General features: G+C 36.5%; 1 protein-coding gene and 1 pseudogene across 2 annotated transcripts in view; one reads left to right on the forward strand and one right to left on the reverse strand.

Moving 5' to 3' along the window:
- The window catches only part of IFT88 (intraflagellar transport 88), a 130,683-nt gene that overhangs the window by 33,558 nt on the left and 77,258 nt on the right, over positions 1-19,867 (forward strand). Inside the window, exons 11-14 of one of the 2 annotated variants that reach the window (XM_049647336.1) lie at positions 632-746; positions 2,730-2,961; positions 4,807-4,877; positions 14,190-14,276. In XM_049647336.1, the coding sequence (XP_049503293.1) occupies positions 632-746; positions 2,730-2,961; positions 4,807-4,877; positions 14,190-14,276 (505 nt within the window). The remainder of the gene's footprint in view (positions 1-631; positions 747-2,729; positions 2,962-4,806; positions 4,878-14,189; positions 14,277-19,867) is intronic. The other variant, XM_049647337.1, reaches the window with a different exon arrangement.
- LOC125934063 (thymosin beta-4-like) lies at positions 18,172-18,385 on the reverse strand (annotated as a pseudogene).

The following is a 19,867-nucleotide window of genomic DNA, read 5'->3' on the forward strand; positions in this document are numbered from 1 at the left end:
TATAATCTATGCTCTAAACAAATTTGTGTTTATAAAGAAGTGTCCTACTTAAAGATACTACTTATATGAAAATCTACATAATTTACATAAATACAAATGAAGAAACACAGTTGGTATGAGATAGATTGCGTAATAGTAAACAAAAAATATATTCTGTCATCACAGGTAGAATGAGCCAGGGCAATCCCATCAAACATGCTTTCACTTATAAATTTATCCCCAAGAGACTATAGTTTAGTAGCATATATGTGTAATTTTTTGGTAGTTGTATTAAAGTTATCAGAATATCAGATTATCATTTTCTTTAATATATTAAAATGTGTGTGGCATTATTGAGTTTAATTTTAAAATCCCATTTTTTACAAAATAACACAATTCCAGTTTTACAATGTAAATCACTTGTTCTCCAGCCATATTTTCAGGGCTCCATCTGTCTTAAGTTCCATTTCCTCACAGAAGATTGGTGTGTAGGTATACGAAAATAGTGTAACTATTTTAAAGTGAGAATTTTAGGTAGTGTCTGAAGCTTCATAACTTGAGAAAAACTTCAAAGAACATGAATTAAGGTCATCTTAAATAGAGAAAAAATTAAGAAAATAGAATATTATATATTCATTATTTTTTTAATTAGGAAGATTGAAAGTGAATATGGGAAATATTTATTTAAAGCAAAGAAATTATTCCAAAGCCATTAAATTCTACCGAATGGCACTAGATCAAATTCCAAGCGTCCATAAAGAAATGAGGTAAGTTTACATAGTGATGACTTGGTGAAATTTAAGTGTTATTTTCAGAAACAAGATAACTCTAATGACCTGTTGTCAGTGGGTTGAATATTTTGAGGTGTTTGTACATGTGAGGTGTTAGATTTATGTTGTATCTGTAGTATTTTGGTCTATTCCCCTTCTGACTACTTGCACACATTTGTGTAATGACAAGTTAAAGGTTAAAGATATAATATGTAATCAACTGAAATAAAACTGAGCTAATTGGCCTATATAGTGGGTAACCCAGCAGGCCATTAGCAGCAAATAAGTCACTGCCAACACAGAATCAAAACACTGCTTTAGAATATAATAGACTTTAGAATGTTTTAATTCCTAAAAGGCTAGAAATTAAGACCACCATATATTCTTGCTGTAGATTGCAAATGAAACAATGAAAGGAAGAGATTGCATTTGAATCTTAGAAGAGGGGATAGGAGGAGGAAGCTGAGATATATTCTATTCCTACCATATTTCAAGAGCAGAAACAGTAAATTACCTTATGGTCTGGTAATAACCTTGAGAACATAGAAGGTTTCCAGGATATTTACTGGTCATAATTGTTCCTAGGCGCTTAGTACAGTTCCTCTGTGAAAGTTAATTTATTTGTAAATGCCACCTTTAATGATTATTTGTTTCTGAACAGTGCATCATTATCATTGGGAAATATCTAGCTTCTAGGACACAATGCCCTTAGGCACTTTTAACACAGGTGAGCCCAAGACTTTGAGCATTGTAGGATAGCTTATGTCAAGTGCTTAGTTATCAATAATCAAGAGGTGCTGTAGTAACTAAGTTATGGAACTGATGGTAAGAACAAGAGCGCTCAAGAAAGGTGTACTTGTGACAGGTTATTTAAGTGAGGAAGAGAAAAAGGGTAATATTCCAGACAAAGGGAAAATCGAGAAGAGTCAAGGAAATAACAGTATTCATGATCTGATCAGAATAAATGAATTTAGTTGAAACAGAGATATTATGTTGAGGAGTAGTTAGAAATAAGATGGGATTACATTCATTCTAATGGCTATAACTTCAAAAGACTGACAACAAGGGCTCTGGGCTGATGGCTCGGAGCCTGGAGCCTGTTTCCGATTCTGTGTCTCCCTCTCTCTCTGCCCCTCCCCCGTTCATGCTCTGTCTCTCTCTGTCCCCAAAATAAAAAATAAATTAAAAAAAAAAAAAAAACGTTGAAAAAAAAAAAAGACTGACAACAAGTTTTGAAGAGGATGTAGAGAAATTGGAAACCTCATACATTGGGGTATATAAAATAGTACAGCCAGTTTGGAAAATAAGTATGGAATTTCTTAAAAAGTTGAACACAAATTTACCAGTGGACCAGTAATTCAACTCCCAGGTATATATCCAAGAGAAATGAAAACATGCTGTTACAAAGGATTGTATGTGAATGTTCATAGCATTATTCCTAATAGCCCAAAAGTGGAAACAGTCAAATGTCTGCCAAGTAGGCAATGGGTATATAAAATGTGGTGTATTCATATTATGGAATACTATTTGCAAATATAAAAGGAAAGGAGAACTGATAGATGCTAAGAATCGAGGAACCTTCAAAAGATTATGCTAATTAAAAGAAGCCAGGTATAAAATACTGTATATTATATGACCGCCATTTATATGCAATGTTTAGAAAAGGCAAATCCAGAGAGAGAGAAAGTAGGTTATTGATTGCCTAGGGCAGGAAGTGAGAATGGGGAGTGGCTGCTAATGAGCACAGATTCTCTTTTTAGGATAATGGAGATGAGTTAATATATTCACAGCTGTGTAGATATAGCAGCAATCACTGAATTGTATAGTTAAAACAAGTGAACTTAGGTAAGTTAAACTTCAGTAAAGCTTTAACAAAACAAAGCAAAAATGGGAAAGAAAAGGATACTATCTGTGGAGTGTCTTGACTACTGTACTAAACACATTAGACTTTTAAACTCATCCATGTTTCTTTTTCTTTAGGATTAAAATCATGCAGAACATTGGTGTTACATTTATTAAAACTGGTCAATATTCAGATGCCATTAATTCATTTGAGCACATAATGAGTCTGGCACCAAATCTGAAGGCAGGCTTCAACCTAATTCTTAGTTACTTTGCTGTTGGAGATCAAGACAAAATGAAGAAGGCGTTCCAAAAATTGATTGCGGTTCCATTAGAAATTGATGAAGATGATAAGTATATCTCACCAAGTGTGAGTATGAAGATAACTGCTGTGTAGCTAGCTGTTAGTTGTCCGTGCTTTTCTGTTTCCAGAAATGAGAGTTAGATGGATGACTTTTTAGGTTTCTCCTAGCCCTATATTAATGTGTTTTAATTAATCAAATTTAATTAATGTGCTTTTACCAGTTTCATTTGTTACTTAAATTAAATGGTTGAGAATGGGACTCTGTTGAAATAGGGCTAGAGATTATGGTTAAAACTGACTTTACAATTTTATTGAAAAAAGGGAAAATCTTACAAAAATATGATTACATGTCATTCCTTAAGTATAATATCTTGACCAAGGAACCCCTAAATCCTTGGTTTTTTTACTATTTTTTTTCAGTCATTTATGAACAGAGGAAGCTCAAACTATACTAAATATATCACAAATGAAAAGAAGTAGTTCCTTATCCTTATGCATAGGGTAGAGCATAATAAAAAAATCATATTTTCAAAGACCTGAGGAAATATTATATAATGTTAAATGAAAAACCAAATGAAAAAAAAAGGTATGCACACACCCATACATGAACACAAACTGAAAGGAAATACACCAAAATAGAAACAGTAGTTTCCAGGGAGTGAGATGATTTTTCTTAATGTTTTTAAAATATTTTCCAGGGGCGCCTGGGTGGCTCAGTCGGTTAAGTGTCCGACTTCAGCTCAGGTCACGATCTCATGGTCCGTGAGTTCGAGCCCCGCGTCGGGCTCTGGGCTGATGGCTCAGAGCCTGGAGCCTGCTTCCGATTCTGTGTCTCCCTCTCTCTCTGCCCCTCCCCCATTCATGCTCTGTCTCTCTCTGTCTCAAAAATAAAATAAACGTTAAAAAAAAAAAATTTTTTTAAATAAAATATTTTCCAGAGTTTTACATATAAATTATTGGTATGCTGCCATATTATTTTCTATTAAACCAAACAGTATGAAATTGCCTGTATTTATAGATCAAAAATAAGAGAATAATGCCAATTTCATAAATTGAATTAATAGATTTGTTAATAGATTGTAAGGGTATTACCGCCTAGCCGTTGGCTGCACCATACAATACTTAACTCTTCTTATGCCTCAGTTCTTTATATACAATACAGGAAATTATAATAACCTACTTTATAGGGTTGTGAGGATTAAGTGAGATAATGCAAGTGAAATGCTTAAAACAGTACCTGGAACATAGCATGTGCTATGTAAACATTAATTACATATATTGTTTTTATTGAGAAGAAATTTATGTTGTGAAAAAATCTATTTTTAATAAAGAGTAGAGATATGGATTACTAAGTAATTTGATGATCATTAAATCATTTACATTTGAGTTTAGAATTTATAATATCACACAGCTTCTGTGTACTTGGTCCTGTTCTATCCGGCCTGACCTTTTATCAGCTGCTCAGAATCTGTTAGTTCAAGGAGAATGTGATAGATAATCAGGAATAAGAAAAGTTCTACTTTACATAAGGGAAAACAGTTTAGAAAGATTAATTTACTCTACTAACTAACTTAGTGGTGTGGTTGATTAGAAATCCAAGCTCTTAGGGGCACCTGGGTGGCTCAGTCGGTTCAGCTCTTAGGGGCACCTGGGTGGCTCATGTCCAACTTCGGCTCGGGTCATGATCTCACGGTTCGTGAGTTCAAGCCCCGCCTCGGGCTTGTGCTGATAGCTCAGAGCCTGGAGCCTGCTTCAGATTCTGTGTCTGCCTCTTTCTCTGCCCCTTCCCTGCTCATGGTCTGTCTCTCTCTGTCAAAAATGAATACACATTAAAAAAAATTAAAAAAAAAATCCAAGTTCTCAGTATTTGCTTCTGAATTAATCACTTTTTTCCCAATTTTATTTTCCCAGGATGATCCACATACTAACTTAGTAATTGAAGCTATAAAAAATGATCATCTAAGGCAAATGGAACGTGAACGGTAATATTTTGCACACTTTAGTAACATAGGCTTAATTTTTATGAGTTAAATATACATTCTGATTATTTCTCTCAAGACTTGTTATATTCAGTATATTAAATAGTGCTATTGTTTCACCAATTCTGTACATTACTAGATTCTCTTTTCTCCTAAGTAATCACAGTCCTCAGGCTGACCCCAGTTATTCTTACCCAGTTACTCTTACTATTTTCTTGTAATTCACCTCTCCTCTGCATTTGTTGCAATGTTGCAACTTTGTTTATACTACCTTTCTTTAACAAATTGTATCTTTATGTATTTTTGTCCAGCTTCCCAATTAAATTTCAACTCCCAAAGACAAAATTGTACTTTTTTCTTCCTTCCTCCAGTATGGTACCTAGACTCTGCCAACTATGGTTTCAAAGTTCTAATATGTATTGAACATGCAACAGGTATATTAGAAGTATATCACACAATAGAGAGCCTTTAATTTTTTAAATTGTGATAAAATACACATAGCATAAAATTTACCATCTTAATCATGATGCATAAGAAAGACTTCATGGTTTGGTAGTGTTAAATGCATTCACGTTTTATAACCAGTCTTCAGAACTCGTGTGTGTAGGTATTGGGTCATATGCTAAATCTATTTTTTAATTTTTTTAATTATTTTTATTTATTTATTTGTAATTCCAGTGTAATTAATGTTATATTAGTTTCAGGTATACAGTATAGCGATTCAACAATCCTGTACATTTCTCAGTGCTCACCATGATAAGTGCACTCTTAATCCCCTTCACTTATTTCACCCCAGAACTCTTTGTATCTTCGTAATCTACATCTCTACCCACTGAACAACATTTCTCCAGGTCCTGCCCCCAGCACCAAACACCCACCATTCTCCTTTCTGTTATTATGAATTTGCTTTATTTTCCTCATGTAAATGAAATTATAGTACACTTATAATGTCTACAAGGTCTTTCCATGTTGTAGCATGTGATAGGATTTCCTTCTTTTATAAGGCTGAATAAGATTTCATCATATGCGTGGAAGGCCCTTAATTTTTAGAAATTAGTTTAATTAAAAAAAATTTTTTTATGTTTTTATTTATTTTATTTTTAAGAGAGAGAGACAGAACATGAGGAGGCTAAGGGGCAGAGAGAAAGGGAGACACAGAATCTGAAGCAGGCTCCAGGCTCTGAGCTGTCAGCACAGAGTCCGACGCGGGGCTCAAACTCACAAACTGTGAGATCATGACCTGAGCCAAAGTCGGACGCTCAACCGACTGAGCCACCCAGGCACCCCAGAAATTAGTTTAACTTTAAAAATTAGTTTAGGGGTGCCTGGGTGGCTCAGTTGGTTAAGCGTCTGTCTGACTCCTGATTTCAGCTCAGGTCACGATCTCACAGTTTGTTGAGATTGAGCTCCATATCAGGCTCTGCACTGACCGTACAGCTGCATGGAAGTCTTTTTCTCCCTCTCTCTGCACCTCCCCCTCTCAACACATGTATTCTCTCTCTCCCTCTCTCTCTCTCTCACTCTCACTCTCGAACTTAAAAAATTAGTTTAGCATTAAAAATAACTGACTTCTTCTGGGAAGATGAGTAGACATAGTTTTCCCTGTTATTCCCACTAAATACAAATGAAAACCTTGGAAATTATGTATAAAACAAATACAAGAAGAAAGGTGGAGAGAAGAGGGCAGATCAGCAAAGGACCTCAGGACCTGAGGAACAATGGCAGTGAGTCCCCTCATCTTTCCCAGACTTGTATGTGAAGAAATTGCCAGTTAGAAAACATCAGTGTGTATATTTTTAAAAACAAACAAAAAGCCCCAAGAAAAGCCCAATTTTCTAGCCAGAGGACAAGGAAAGGAATAGTCTATCAAAACTGAAAACTTTTAGACAAATACTGCACACACAAACTACGGCCCCACTCCTGTGCCTGCCAACAAAAAGTCAAGTGGGAGCCTGGCTTCCCACTCTGAAAAGGCTGTAAGGAGACACTCCATATCCCAAAAGACCAGGTAGGGAGCCAGGACTTTAATCTCCACAGACCCTTAATGAGTCCCAGCAGTCTTTGGTTTCAGCAGATAGCACATGGGGAGCCTGGAATTCTACTCCATCAGAGTAATGAAGCACTCCTTCCCCTCTCTCTGGTATCGGAGAAAATGGTGGAGAATCAAAACTTTCATCATCACTCAGTGGTAACAAGGCCACCCCACTATGGTGTCAATAGGGACCGTGGTAGAAACAGGAACTCCTACCCCATCCAGCAGAAACAAAGACTTCTTCCTGCCTCGAGTATCAAAAAAGGCCGTGTGGGGAAACCTGGACATCTATTATCTGGCACTCATAAGGTGGTGTCTCTTCTCCCCCTGCTAGAGCAGTGTCAAGAAAACAGCTAAAACAGACTTAAATAAAAATTCAGAGTATTATACTGTAGAAATATCCAAGCTTTTTTTTAACGTTTTAATTTTTGAGAGAGACCGAGAGTGTGAGTAGGGGAGAGGCAGAGAGAGACAGAGGATCTGAAGCGGGCTTCGCACTGACAGCAGAGAGCCTGATGTGGGGCTCGAATTCACAAAGCACAAGATTGTAACTTGAGCCAAAGTTGGACACTTACCTGACTGAGCCACCCATGCGCTCCGTGTAATGTCCAAGTTTTGATCAAGAATCACTCATCATAAGGAAGTAGGATGATTTCAAACCAAATGAATGAACAATCTAATCAATAGATGCCAATATTATTAGGACAAAGATGTTAGAATTATCTGGCAAAGCAAACGTGATACAAATGCTTCAGCAAGCAACTATGAGCATGCTTAAAGCAAATTTAAAAGTAAAAACCCTCAGAAAAGAAGTCTCTGCAAATATAAAGAAGCACCAAATGGAAAATTTTAACTTTTTTGAAAAATACAATAATTCAAATAAAAAGCCTAGTGAATGGGCTCCACAGGAAAATAAAGGGGAAATGGAAAGATTCAGTGAACTGGAAGATGAAAAATGGAAATTGCCCAGTCTGAACAACAGAGAGAAAATAGACTAAAAACCAGAAATGAAGAGAGCCTAAGTGATATCTGGGACTATAACAAAAGACCTGCCATTCGCAGTATCTGTGTCTTGGATGGAGAGGAGAAAGAGATTGGGCTAAAGAAATAGTGGCTGATAAAATTCCCCAAATTTGACAAGAGAATAAATATACAATACAAAAAAATGATTAATACCAAAAAGAGTAAACCCAAGGAAATCCATGTGAAGATACATTATGATTAAACTTCTGAAAATTAAAGATAAAAAGGCTTGAAAGAAGACAAAGAAAAACAACACCTAAGGGAAAGCAATTAGAATGATAGTGGAAAAGCCTTAAATTAATACTCTAAGCTGTCAGATTAATAAACTAGAAAAAGAAAAGCAAAATCAGCCAAAGGAAGAAATAATAACAGAAATCATTAACATTGAAAAAAAGAAATATCAATGAAACACAGAGCTGATTCTTTGAATAGATCAATAAAATTGAGAAACTTACAGCAAAACTGACAAAAAATAGAGAAGACACAAATTACCAGTATCAGGAACAAAACAGGAGCTATCTCTACAGACTTAGCAGACACCAAAAAAGATAATAAGGGAATACTACAAGCAACCCTGTACCCATAAAGTTGACAGCTTGGACAGAATGGGACCACTCTCTGGAAAAACACAAATGACCACAACTCACCTAATGTGATTTAATTTGTAATTTTGAAACACCCCAAAAAGAGATCTCCAGGCCCATATGGTTTTACTAGGGAGTTCTAGGAATTAACATCAGTTCTATACAGTTTCTTCCAGAAGATAGTTCATTTTATGGGGCTAGTATTCCCCTGATACCAAAATAAGACCAAAAAAAAAAAAAAAAAAAAAGGAAACAACAGATCTAAAAAACAATGAGTATAATAAAGGATGTCAATAGAATAGAGGACAAAACCACATCATCTCAGTTTAAACCAAAGAAAAAGATCATGTGGGATTTATTCCTGGGCTACAGGGCTGGTTCAATATTTGCAAATCAATCAATGTGATATATACCACATTAATAAAAGAAAGGATAAGAACCATATGATCCTCTCAGTAGATGCAGAAAAAGCATTTGACAAAATACAGCATCCATTCTGGATAAAAACCCTCAAGAAGGTAGGGATAGAAGGAATATATCTCAACATTCTAACGCCTATATATGAAAGACCCTCAGATAATATCCTCAGTAGGGAAGAACTGATAGCTTCCCCCCTCAGGTCAGGAACACAACAAGGATGTCTGCTGTCACCACTGTTGTTTAACATAGTCCTGGAAGTCCTAGCCTCGGCAATTAGACAACAAAAAGAAAAGGCATACAAATCGGCAAGAAAGAAGTCAAACTTTCACTCTTGACAGATGACATGATACTCTATGTGGAAAACCCAAAAGACTCCTAGAATTGAGACATGAATTCAGCAAAATTGCAGAATATAAAATCAACGTACGAAAATCAGTTGCATTTCTGTACACCAATAATGAAGCAGCAGAAAGAGAAACCAAGGAATCGATCCCATTTACAATTGCACCAAAAGCCATAGAATACCTAGGAATAAACCTAACCAAAGAGGTAAAAGATCTGCACACTAAAAACTATAGAAAGCTTGTATAAGAAATTAAAGAAGACACAAAGAAATGGGGAAACATCCCATGCTCGTGGATCGGAAGAACAAATATTGTTAAATTGTCTATACTACCAAATGCAATCTACACATTCAATGCAATCCCTGTCACAGAAACACCAGCATTCTTCACGTAGCTAGAACAAACCTAAAATTTGTATGGAACCAAAAAGACACCAAATAGCCAAAGTTATGTTGAAAAAGAAAACGCAAACTGGAGGCATCACAATTCTGGACTTCAAATTGCATTACAAACCTGTAATCATCAAGACAGTATGGTACTGGCACAAAAACAGATGCATATAGGTCAGTGGAACAGAATAGAGAACCCAGAAATGGACTACAATGTATGGCCAATTAATCTTTGACAAAGCAGGAAAGAATATCCAGTGGAGTATCTTCAGCAAATGATGTTGGGAAAACTGGACAGCAACCTGCAGAAGAATGAATCTGGACCACTTTCTTACACCATAGACAAAAATAAATTTAAAATGGATGAAAGACCTAAATGTGAGACAGGAAACCATCAAAATCCTACAGGAGAAAACAAGGCAACAATCTCTTTGACTTTGGCTGCAGCAACTTCTACTAGACCTGTCTCTGGAGGCAAGGGAAAATGAACTACTGGGACCTCATCAAGATAAAAAGCTTCTGGAGGCACCTGGGTGGCTCATTCAGTTAAACATCCGACTCTTGGTTTCTGCTCAGGTCATGATCTCACAGTTGTGAGATCAAGCCTTACATGAGATGCTGTGCTGACAACACTGAGCCTGCTTGGGATTCTCTCTCTGTCTTTCTCTCTGCCTCTCCTCCACATGTGTACAAACTCTCTCTCTCTCTTCAAATAAATTTTTAAAAAGTTAAAAAAGCTTCTGCACAGTGAAGGAAACCAACAAAACTAAAAGGCAACTGACGGAATGGGAGAAGATATTAGCAAGAATATGGGAGAAGATATTAGACACACCAGATACAGGGTTAGTATCAAAAATCTATAAAGAACTTACCAAACTCAACACCCAAAAAACAAATAATCCCGTCAAGAAATGAACCAAAGACACGAATGAACACTTTTCCAAAGAAGACGTCCAGATGGCTAACAAACACATGAAAAGATGCTCAAGATCTCTCATCATCAGGGAAACACAAATCAAAACCCCAATGAGATGCCACCTCACACCTGTGAGAATGGCTAAAATTAACTCAGGAAATAACAGATGTTGGTGAGGATGCAGAGAAAGGGGAACACTTTTGTGCTGTTGGTGGGAATGCAAATTGGTGCAGCCACTCTGGAAAACAGTATGGAGGTTCCTCAAAAAATGTGAAGTAGAACTGCCGCTTAGGGTAGCAATTGCACGACTAGGCATTTATCTAAAGGATACAGAAATGCTGATTTGAAGGGGCACCCGCACCCCAGTGTTCATAGCAGTGCTATCAGCAATTAGCCAAATTATGGAAAGAACCCAATGTTTATCGACTGAAGAACGGATAAAGAAGATAAAAAAGAATGAAATCTTGCCATTTGCAGCAACGTGGATGGAACTAGAGTGTATTATGCCAAGCAAAATAAGTCAGTCAGAGAAAGACAAATATGATTTCATTTGTGTGGAATTTAGGAAATAAAACAGGTAAACAGAAGTGAAGGGAAGGAAAAATAAAAACAGGAGCGCCTGGGTGGCTCAGTCGGTTGAGCATCCGACTCTTGATTTCCACTCGGGTTATGGTCTCATGGCTTGTGAGTTCAAGCCCTTCATTGGGAATCCCTGCTTGGGATTCTCTCCTCCCTCTTGCTGCCCGTCCCCTGCTTGTGCATGCGCTCTCACTCCCTCGCTCTCTCAAAAGAAATAAAATTAAAAAAAAAAAACAGAAGGAGGCAAACCTTTAGAGACTCTTAAAAACAAACTGAGGGTTGCTAGAGGGTGGGGGGGGGCTGGGCTAAATGGGTGATGGGCATTAAGGAGGACACTTGTTTGGATGAGCACTGGCTGTCGTATGTAAGTGATGAATCACTAAATTCTACTCCTGAAACCAATACTACACAGTATGTTAACTAACTTGAATTTAAATAAGTAACTTTTAAAAATGTTTTTGATAAAATCTAGTGTGCTTTGATGCTAAACAAACAAAACAAACCTCAAGAGGCTAGAAGTAGAAAGGAAGTTCCTCAATCTGATAAAGGACATTTATGAAGAACCCACAGTTTGACATAATATTTAATGGTGAAAGACTAAATGCTTTCCCCGTTAGATCAGAAACAAGATAAGGAAACAGAAACAAGATATTATTCACTCTTACCAATTCTATTCAACATTGCACTAGGGGTTCTAACTATGGAAATTAGGCAAGAAAATGAAGTAAGAGACATCCAGATTGGAAAGAAGAGTAAAACTATGTCTGTTTAGACATGATCTTATACATGGAATATCCTACATAAAATTTTAGAATCCACTAAAAAACAATTACAACTAGTAGGTTCAGCAAGCTTGCAGAGTAAGAGATCAAAATATAAGCATCAATACTATATACTACCAGTGAAGTATCCAAAATTAAACTCGTCATTGCATTTACAGTAGCATAAAAAATAATTAGGAATAATATTAACAAATGAAATGTAAAATTTATACTCTGAAAACTATAAGACTTTGTTGAAGGATCTGCTAGGTCAATGGGAAGACCTCCCATTTTTGTGGGTAGGCACTTAATGTTATGATGGCAGTCCTCCCCAAATTATTTTATAGATGTAGTGTAATCCATATCAAAATCCGAGCATTGGTTTTTAGAAAGTGACAAGTTGATCCTAAAACTCATATGGAAATATAACGGATCCAAACTAGCCAAAACAGGTTGAAAAATGAAGAGCCAAGTTGGAGGGCTTATACTAACTACAAAGCTACCCCAATCAAGCGTGGTAGTACTTTATGCTAGTTAGCATAAAGATAGACATAGAAATCAGGATAGAATTGAGAGTCCAGGAATAAGCTCTTGTATTTATAATTAACAAAAGTGCCAGGACAATTCGATGGGGGAAAAGATAGTCTTTTCAACGAATGGTGCTGGGACAATTGAATATCCTCATGGGAGAGAATGAAGTTGTGCCTCTCTCACACCATACACAAAAATTACTTTAAAATAGATCATAGACCTAACTATAAGAGCTAGAACTGTTAGGAAAAGACAAGTAATTATTACTGATCTTGTGTTAGGCAGTGACTTCTTAGATACGACACCAAAAGCACACCAAAAGGAAAAAAAAATAGGTAAATTGGACTTCATCACAATTAAAACTTTTGTTCTTCAATGGACACCATCAAGGAAGTGAAAGCCCACTGAATGGGAGAAAATTTTTGCAAACCATGTATCCAAGAAGGGACTTATTTCTCCAATATAAAAAGAACTCTTCTAACTCAATAATAAAAAGGCCAATAACCCAATTAAAAACATACAAAGGATCTGAGTAGACATTTCTTCAAACTAGGTATGCAAATGCCCAGTAAGCGCTTGAAAAGATGTGTTAACTTCTATACTTAGGAAAAAGCAATTCAAAACCTCAACCAGGTACCAATTCATACCCACTTGTAGGACTGTAATCAAAAGACACATAATAGCACATGTTGGTGAGGATGTGGAGAAATGGAAATCTTGCATGCTGGTGGCAGGAATGTAAAATGCTACAGCCGCTTTGGAAAACAGTTTGGAAGTTCCTGCAAAGGTTCTTCAGCAAAAGTTCCTCATACTTAACCCAGCAGTTTCTCTTCTTAGGTGATTAGAGCATACATTCACACAGTAACTTCACACAAATGTTCATAGAAGCAGCATTTATAATATCCAAAAAGTAGAAACAACCCAATGTCCACAACTGTTAAATGGATAAAGAATATATAGTCTATCCATATAATGGAATATTATTTGGCCACAAAAAGAAATGAAGGACCAATACATGCTACAATAAACACGAAGCCTGAAAACATGATAAAGGAGGCAGTCACAAAAGACTGTATATCTATGATTCCATTTATATGAAAGGTACAGATTAGACAAATCTATGGAGACATGTAGTAATTCAGTTTTACCATTTACCGTACACACTGTTCTTCAGTGGTCATTTTTACCCTCTCCTTTCATGTCCATGGACAGTGCAGTTATATAGCTTCAGCTGCAGAGCTTTGTGTTTCTCCAGTGTTTCTTTTTGATTTGTCAGCATGCATTGAAAAAAAAGAAAGAGTTGGGGCGCCTGGGTGGCTCAGTCGGTTGAGCATCCGACTTCGGCTCAGGTCATGATCTCACGGCTCGTGAGTTCGAGCCCTGCGTCGGGCTCTGTGCTGACAGCTCAGAGCCTGGAGCCTGCTTCGGATTCTGTGTCCCCCTCTCTGCCCCTCCCCCGCTCATGCTCTGTCTCTCTTTCTCTCAAAAATAAATAAACATTCAAAAACATTTTTTTTAATTAAAAAAAAAGTTAAATTTGGTCCAGAAGGCAGTCATGCCTTGCTAGTCCCATTTCCTAGCCATGGTTGTCAACCTGACTTATGGACAGATTTCTAGTATAGCTGTCCACCATCTAGTAGACTTTGATGGTATGTTAGCTTTGACAGACAATGTTTATACTTAAAAAATCTCCAAACCATGTTTCTAAATAGTACTTTTTTGTTTCTTTGATACAGGAAAGCTATGGCAGAAAAATACATCATGACAGCTGCAAAACTCATTGCTCCTGTAATTGAAACATCTTTTGCTGTAGGTTATGATTGGTAAGAGAAGAAATTCAGTATAACTGGATGCTATGTTTTTATAATACATACTTTTATTGATTTTAAAATTTTATTAGAAGGGTGAGTAATTATGAATGTTTATTTCTACTTATCAGGCAAATAATACTATATGACAAAATCTATATAGGGCATTCTAAAAGCAAAAGTTTTCCTTATTGCGCATGTCATTTCTTAAGTAAAACTTTCTATCCTGAGGAATAGCTCTCACATGTAAAGGGGCTGTTGTCTCCTGGTGTAACCTGTTTTGTAAATAGAAGTGAAGAGTTGGAAAAGTCTTAGATCATTTGCTGAATGAGTAGTGAATCTTCCACCCAGTACAAGAATCCCTTTGTAGCATCCCATATAGGTAGCCATTTAATCTCTGCTTGGAGTCTTCTGGTATTCAACTCATTTGTTTCATTTCTGAACATCTTTAAGGGGTAGAACATCTTTCTTTTGAACCCAAAGTTACCCCTCATGGAACTTTTTTCTGTGTTCTTTCAAGCAATCATGGACTCAGTCTGTGACCTCTTCTATATTGTGTCTTAGAGATTTTTAAAAATTAAAGATACATGTACCTAGTTACAGAGTCAAGTACAGAAGTATTACTGTCTTAGCTTGCTTGCTTTCTGTTTTTGTTTTATTTTAATTGTGATACAATTTACATGTAACATTACATCAGTTTCAGGTATATAACATAATGATTTGAAATTTGTGTGTATTGCAAAATGATCACAATAAGTCTGGTTAACATTTGTCACTGTACATAGTTACGATTTTTTTTCTTACGATGAGAACTTTTGAGATCTATCTTAGTAACTTTCGAACATGCAGTACTGTATTATTAACCATGATCACTATGCTATGTGTTATATCCCATGTCTTACTTTATCTTATAAACTAGAGATTTGTACCTGTTGAGCCCCTTCATCCATTTCACCCTCTTCCTACTTCCACCCTGGCAACCACCAGACTGTTCTCTGTATCTGTGAGCTTGGGTTTTGTTTTTTAGTTTTCTAATTACTTTTCATGTTTTTCCTTCCTAGATGTAACTTATGCTTTCTGCATATTTTTATCGTCTCTTAGATGTTTACCCATTCTGTTTCTTACTTGGAGTCCATTTGATTCCTCGGAATACATTGTCTTCCTGGTTTAATTTGTACTGGAGGCTTCACAGGTGATCCATGATGTTTTGTTTTTATTGGTATTTCCAGTTGCCTGGCTCTCTTTTTTTGCATTGTTTGTCTCTGTTGAGGACTCAGGTTTTTCTTGGGAGTTCTCCCTTACAGAATCTCTCTCTCTCTGCTCCATTTTCTGTATGATGGTTACTGTCCTGGCCTGGTGTTAAATGTCATCTTGGGGATTACGGTCATTTCTCTCTGCTTTTTCTGCATCTGTTGAAATGATTGCATGGTTTTTATCCTTTCTCTTTTTGATGTGATGTATCATGTTGATTGATTTGCGAATATTGAACCCTCCTTGCAACCCAGGAATACATTCCACTTGAACATGATGAATGATTTTTTTTTTAATGTTTATTTATTTTTGAGAGAGAGAGAGACAGAGTGCGAGCAGGGGAGGGACAGAGAGAAAGGGAGGCACAGAATCTGAAGCAGGCTCCAGGCTCCGAGCTATGGGCACAGAGCCCATTGTGGGTCTTGAACCCACGAACTTCAAGATCATGACCTGAAGTCAGACGCTTAACTGAGCCACCCAGGCATCCTAAATGATTTTTTACTGTGTTGTTGGATTGGGTTTGCTAATATCTTGCTGAAGATTTTTGCGTCTATATTCATCAGAGGTATCGGCCTGTACTTCTCTTTTTTTGTGATGTCTGTATCTGGTTTTGATATCAGGGTAATGCAGACCTCATAGAACAAATTTGGAAATTTTCCTTCATCTTCTATTTTTTGGAATAGATGTTGGTGATAAGGATAGATATTAACTCTTCTTTAAATGTTTGGTAGAATTCACCCGTGAAGCCATCTGGTCCAGAACCTTTGTTTGTTGGGAGTTTTTTGATTACTGATTCAATTTTGTTTGCTGGTAATTGGGCTGTTCAAATTTTGTTTCTTCCTGATTCGGTTTTGGGAGGTGCAGGTTTCTATGAATTTATCCATTTCTTTTAGGTTGTCCAACTTGTTGGCATATGATTTTTCATAATATTCTCTTAATCCTTTGTAGTTCTATGGTATTGGGTTGTTATTTCTCCTTTTTCATTTCTGAATTTGTTTGAGTACTCTTTTTTTTTTTTTTTCCCTTAGGCGTCTGGCTAAAGGTTTATCAGTTTTATTGATCTTTTCAAAGAACTAGCTCCTAGTTTCATTGAACTGTTCTATTTGTGTGTGTGTGTGTGTGTGCATTTTTTTGTTTTGTTTTTTTTAGTTTCTATTTCATTTATTTCTGCTCTAACCTTTATTATTTCCTTTCTTCTTCTGGTTTTGGGTGTTGTTTGTTGTTATTTTTTTGGCTCCTTTAGGTGTAAGGTTAGGTTGCTTATTTGAGATTTTTCTTCAGGTAGGTCTGTATTCCTATAAACTTCCCTTTATAAACTTCTGTTGCTTCATCCCAAAAATTTTGGATCATTTTGTTTTCATTTTTATTTATCTCCCTGTAGTTTTTGATTTCCTCTTTGATTTCTTGTTTGACCTATTCACTGTTTAGTAGCATGTTATTTAACCTGCATGTATTTGTGTTCTTTCCAGATTTTTTTTCTTGTGGTTGATTTCTAATTTCATAGCACTGTGGTCAGAAAAGATGCACGGAATGACTTTGATCTTTTTGCATTTGTGGAGACCTGTTTTATGGCGTAATATGTGATCTGTTGCGGAATATGTTCCAGGTCACTGGAAAAGAATGTGTGTTCTGCTGTTTTAGGATGAATATGTCTGTTAAGTCCATCTGGTCCAGTGTGTCATTCAAAGCCATTGTTTCCTTGTTGATTTTCTGTTTAGATGATCTGTCTGTTGATGTAATTACTATCAATTATTTCTTTTTTATGTTTGTTATTAACTGTTTTATGTATTTGGGTACTTCTACATTGGGTGCCTAAATATTTACAATTGTTATATCTTCTTTTTTTTTTTAATTTTTGTTTTAATGTTTATTTATTTTTGAGACAGAGAGAGACAGAACATGAACGAAGGAGGGTCAGAGAGAGAGGGAGACACAGAATCTGAAGCAGGCCCCAGGCTCTGATCTGTCAGCACAGAGCCTGACACGGGGCTCGAACTCACGGACCATGAGATCATGACCTGAGCCGAAGTCAGTCGCTTAACCGACTGAGCCACCCAGGAGCCCCTACAATTGTTATATCTTCTTATTGGATTGTCCCCTTATTGATTATTTAGTGTACTTGTTTGTGTTTTGTTACAATCTTTGTTTTAAAATCTGTTTTGTCCGATATAAATAGTATTGCTATCCCGGCTTTCTTTTCACATCTATTTGAGTGATAAATGCTTCTTCTCTATCTCTTCACTTTCTTTTTTTTTTTTCTTTTCAGGTTTTGAAACTTTTTATTTGCATATTTAAAAAATTGTGCATTCCAGTAATTAAAATCATTTGAGCAAAAAAAATGGCACTCTGATTAAACTACATTTTACAGCCTGCAGGATTCCTTGGACCAGCTTGATTTATGCCCTAGATTTCACTGTTGTTTTACACAGCTTCTTCCTTACCAGAATGCAAACTCTTTTCCTTCCCTGCTAGCCAGATAGATGGGAGAGGCAGGCATGGCCTTCATTGTCGGTAGTTCTCTTCTTTGATGTGGAAAGGGCAACACAGTCATTTAAACTTGATCCGACCTCTTTGTATTTTACAAAGTTAAACAGCTAAAAGAAGTAAAATAAGAAGGCAGTGCTTGTGGAATGCACAGTGCATATTGGTGGTGCATGCCTCATGATTCACCTGCTAGGGTCTCCTGTTTAGCTGTTTCTTTTGAAGGCTGTGGAGTTTTCTCTTGCATTTATCTTCTTCAATTTTGACTTATTGAATTTCTCAATCTCAGTCATACTGGGTTTGTCAGACATGGTTGCAGAGAGGCTGAGCAAGGTGCACGAACGAGCAAAGTCCAGTCTCCACAGTGGCTGCCACTGAGTGTGCATCCCTTCACTTTCAATCCACATGTGTCTTTAGGTCTGAAATGAGGCTCTTTCTAGGCAGTGTAGGTCTGGGATCCGTGTAATGTCCAGGTAGGTCTTGTTTTCTCATTCACTCCATCACACTTTGTCTTTTGATTGGAGTGTTTAGCCTGTTTACATTCAAAGTCATTATTGATACATATGTATTTATTGCCATTTTGTTACATGTTTTATGGTTGTTTTTACAGTTTTTCTCCATTCCTTTCTTCTCTTGCTCTCTTCTTTCATGATTACTTGGCTTTCTTTAGTCATATACTTGGACTTCTTCTCTTTATTTTCTGTATATCTGTTAGTAGTTTTGACTTGTGGTTACCATTAGGTATGTATATAACTTCTTGTTCATATGGCAGTCTGTATTAAGTTGATGGTCACTTAAATTTGAGCCCATTCTTTTTTTTTTTAAGTTTATTTATTTTGAGAAGGGGAGAGAGAAAGAGAGTGCAAGCCAAGGAGGGGCAGAGAACGAGGGAGAGAGAGAGATCCCAAGCAGGCTCCATGCTGTCAGTGCAGAGTCTGATGTGGGGCTTAATCTCATGAATTATGAGATCATGACCTAAGCTAAGATCAAGAGTTGGATGCTTAACCGACTGAGCCATCCAGGCTCAGAACCCATTCTTTACTCTTCTCCTCTCTACATTTTAGGTATATGGTGGCATACTTTATGTCCCTTTATTTTGTGAATCCCTTGAGTGATAATTACAGAGAACTTGTTTTTATTGCTTTTTTGATTCCTACTTTTCTTATTCTTGCTTATGGTCTTTTCACTCAAAGAGTCCCCTTTAACATTTCTGGGAAACTCTTTATCTCTCCTTCTATTCTGAATGATAGCCTTGCTAGGTCTAGTGTTCTTGTCTACACATTTTTTCCTTTGAGCACTTTGGATATATCATGCTACTCCCTTCTGGCCTGCTAAGTTTCTGTTGAAAAATCTGCTGACAGCCTTATGGGCTTTCCCTTGTAGGTGACTGACTTCTTTTCTCTTGCTGCTTTTAAATTTTTTCCTTTCTCACTACTTTTTGCCATTTTAATTACTATGTGTCTTGGCGTGGAACTTCTTTGGTTATATTTTGTTGGGGGATCTGGATTTCTGTTTCCTTCTCCAGATTCGGGAAGTTTTCAACTATTTCTTCAAATACATTTTCTGTCCCCTTTGCTTTCTCTTGTCTTTCTGGGATCCCTGTCATGTCATGTTATTACATTTGATGGTATCACTGAATTGCCTAAGTCTGTTCCTCTTTTGCATAAATTTTTTTCCTCATCTGCTCAGCTTGATTACTTTCACTTACTCCATCCTGTAGGGTCAGTGATTGGTTCTTCTGCTTCGTCTAGCCTACTATTTATACTATCTAATGTATTTTTAATTTCATTTATTGTATTCTTCATTTCTGATTGATTCTTTTATATCTCATCATTAGGGGTCTCACTTATGTCCTCCACTTCTGTCAAGTCCAG

Source organism: Panthera uncia, assembly GCF_023721935.1.
Source record: "Panthera uncia isolate 11264 chromosome A1 unlocalized genomic scaffold, Puncia_PCG_1.0 HiC_scaffold_16, whole genome shotgun sequence".
In the NCBI taxonomy this organism is placed as follows: domain Eukaryota; kingdom Metazoa; phylum Chordata; class Mammalia; order Carnivora; family Felidae; genus Panthera; species Panthera uncia.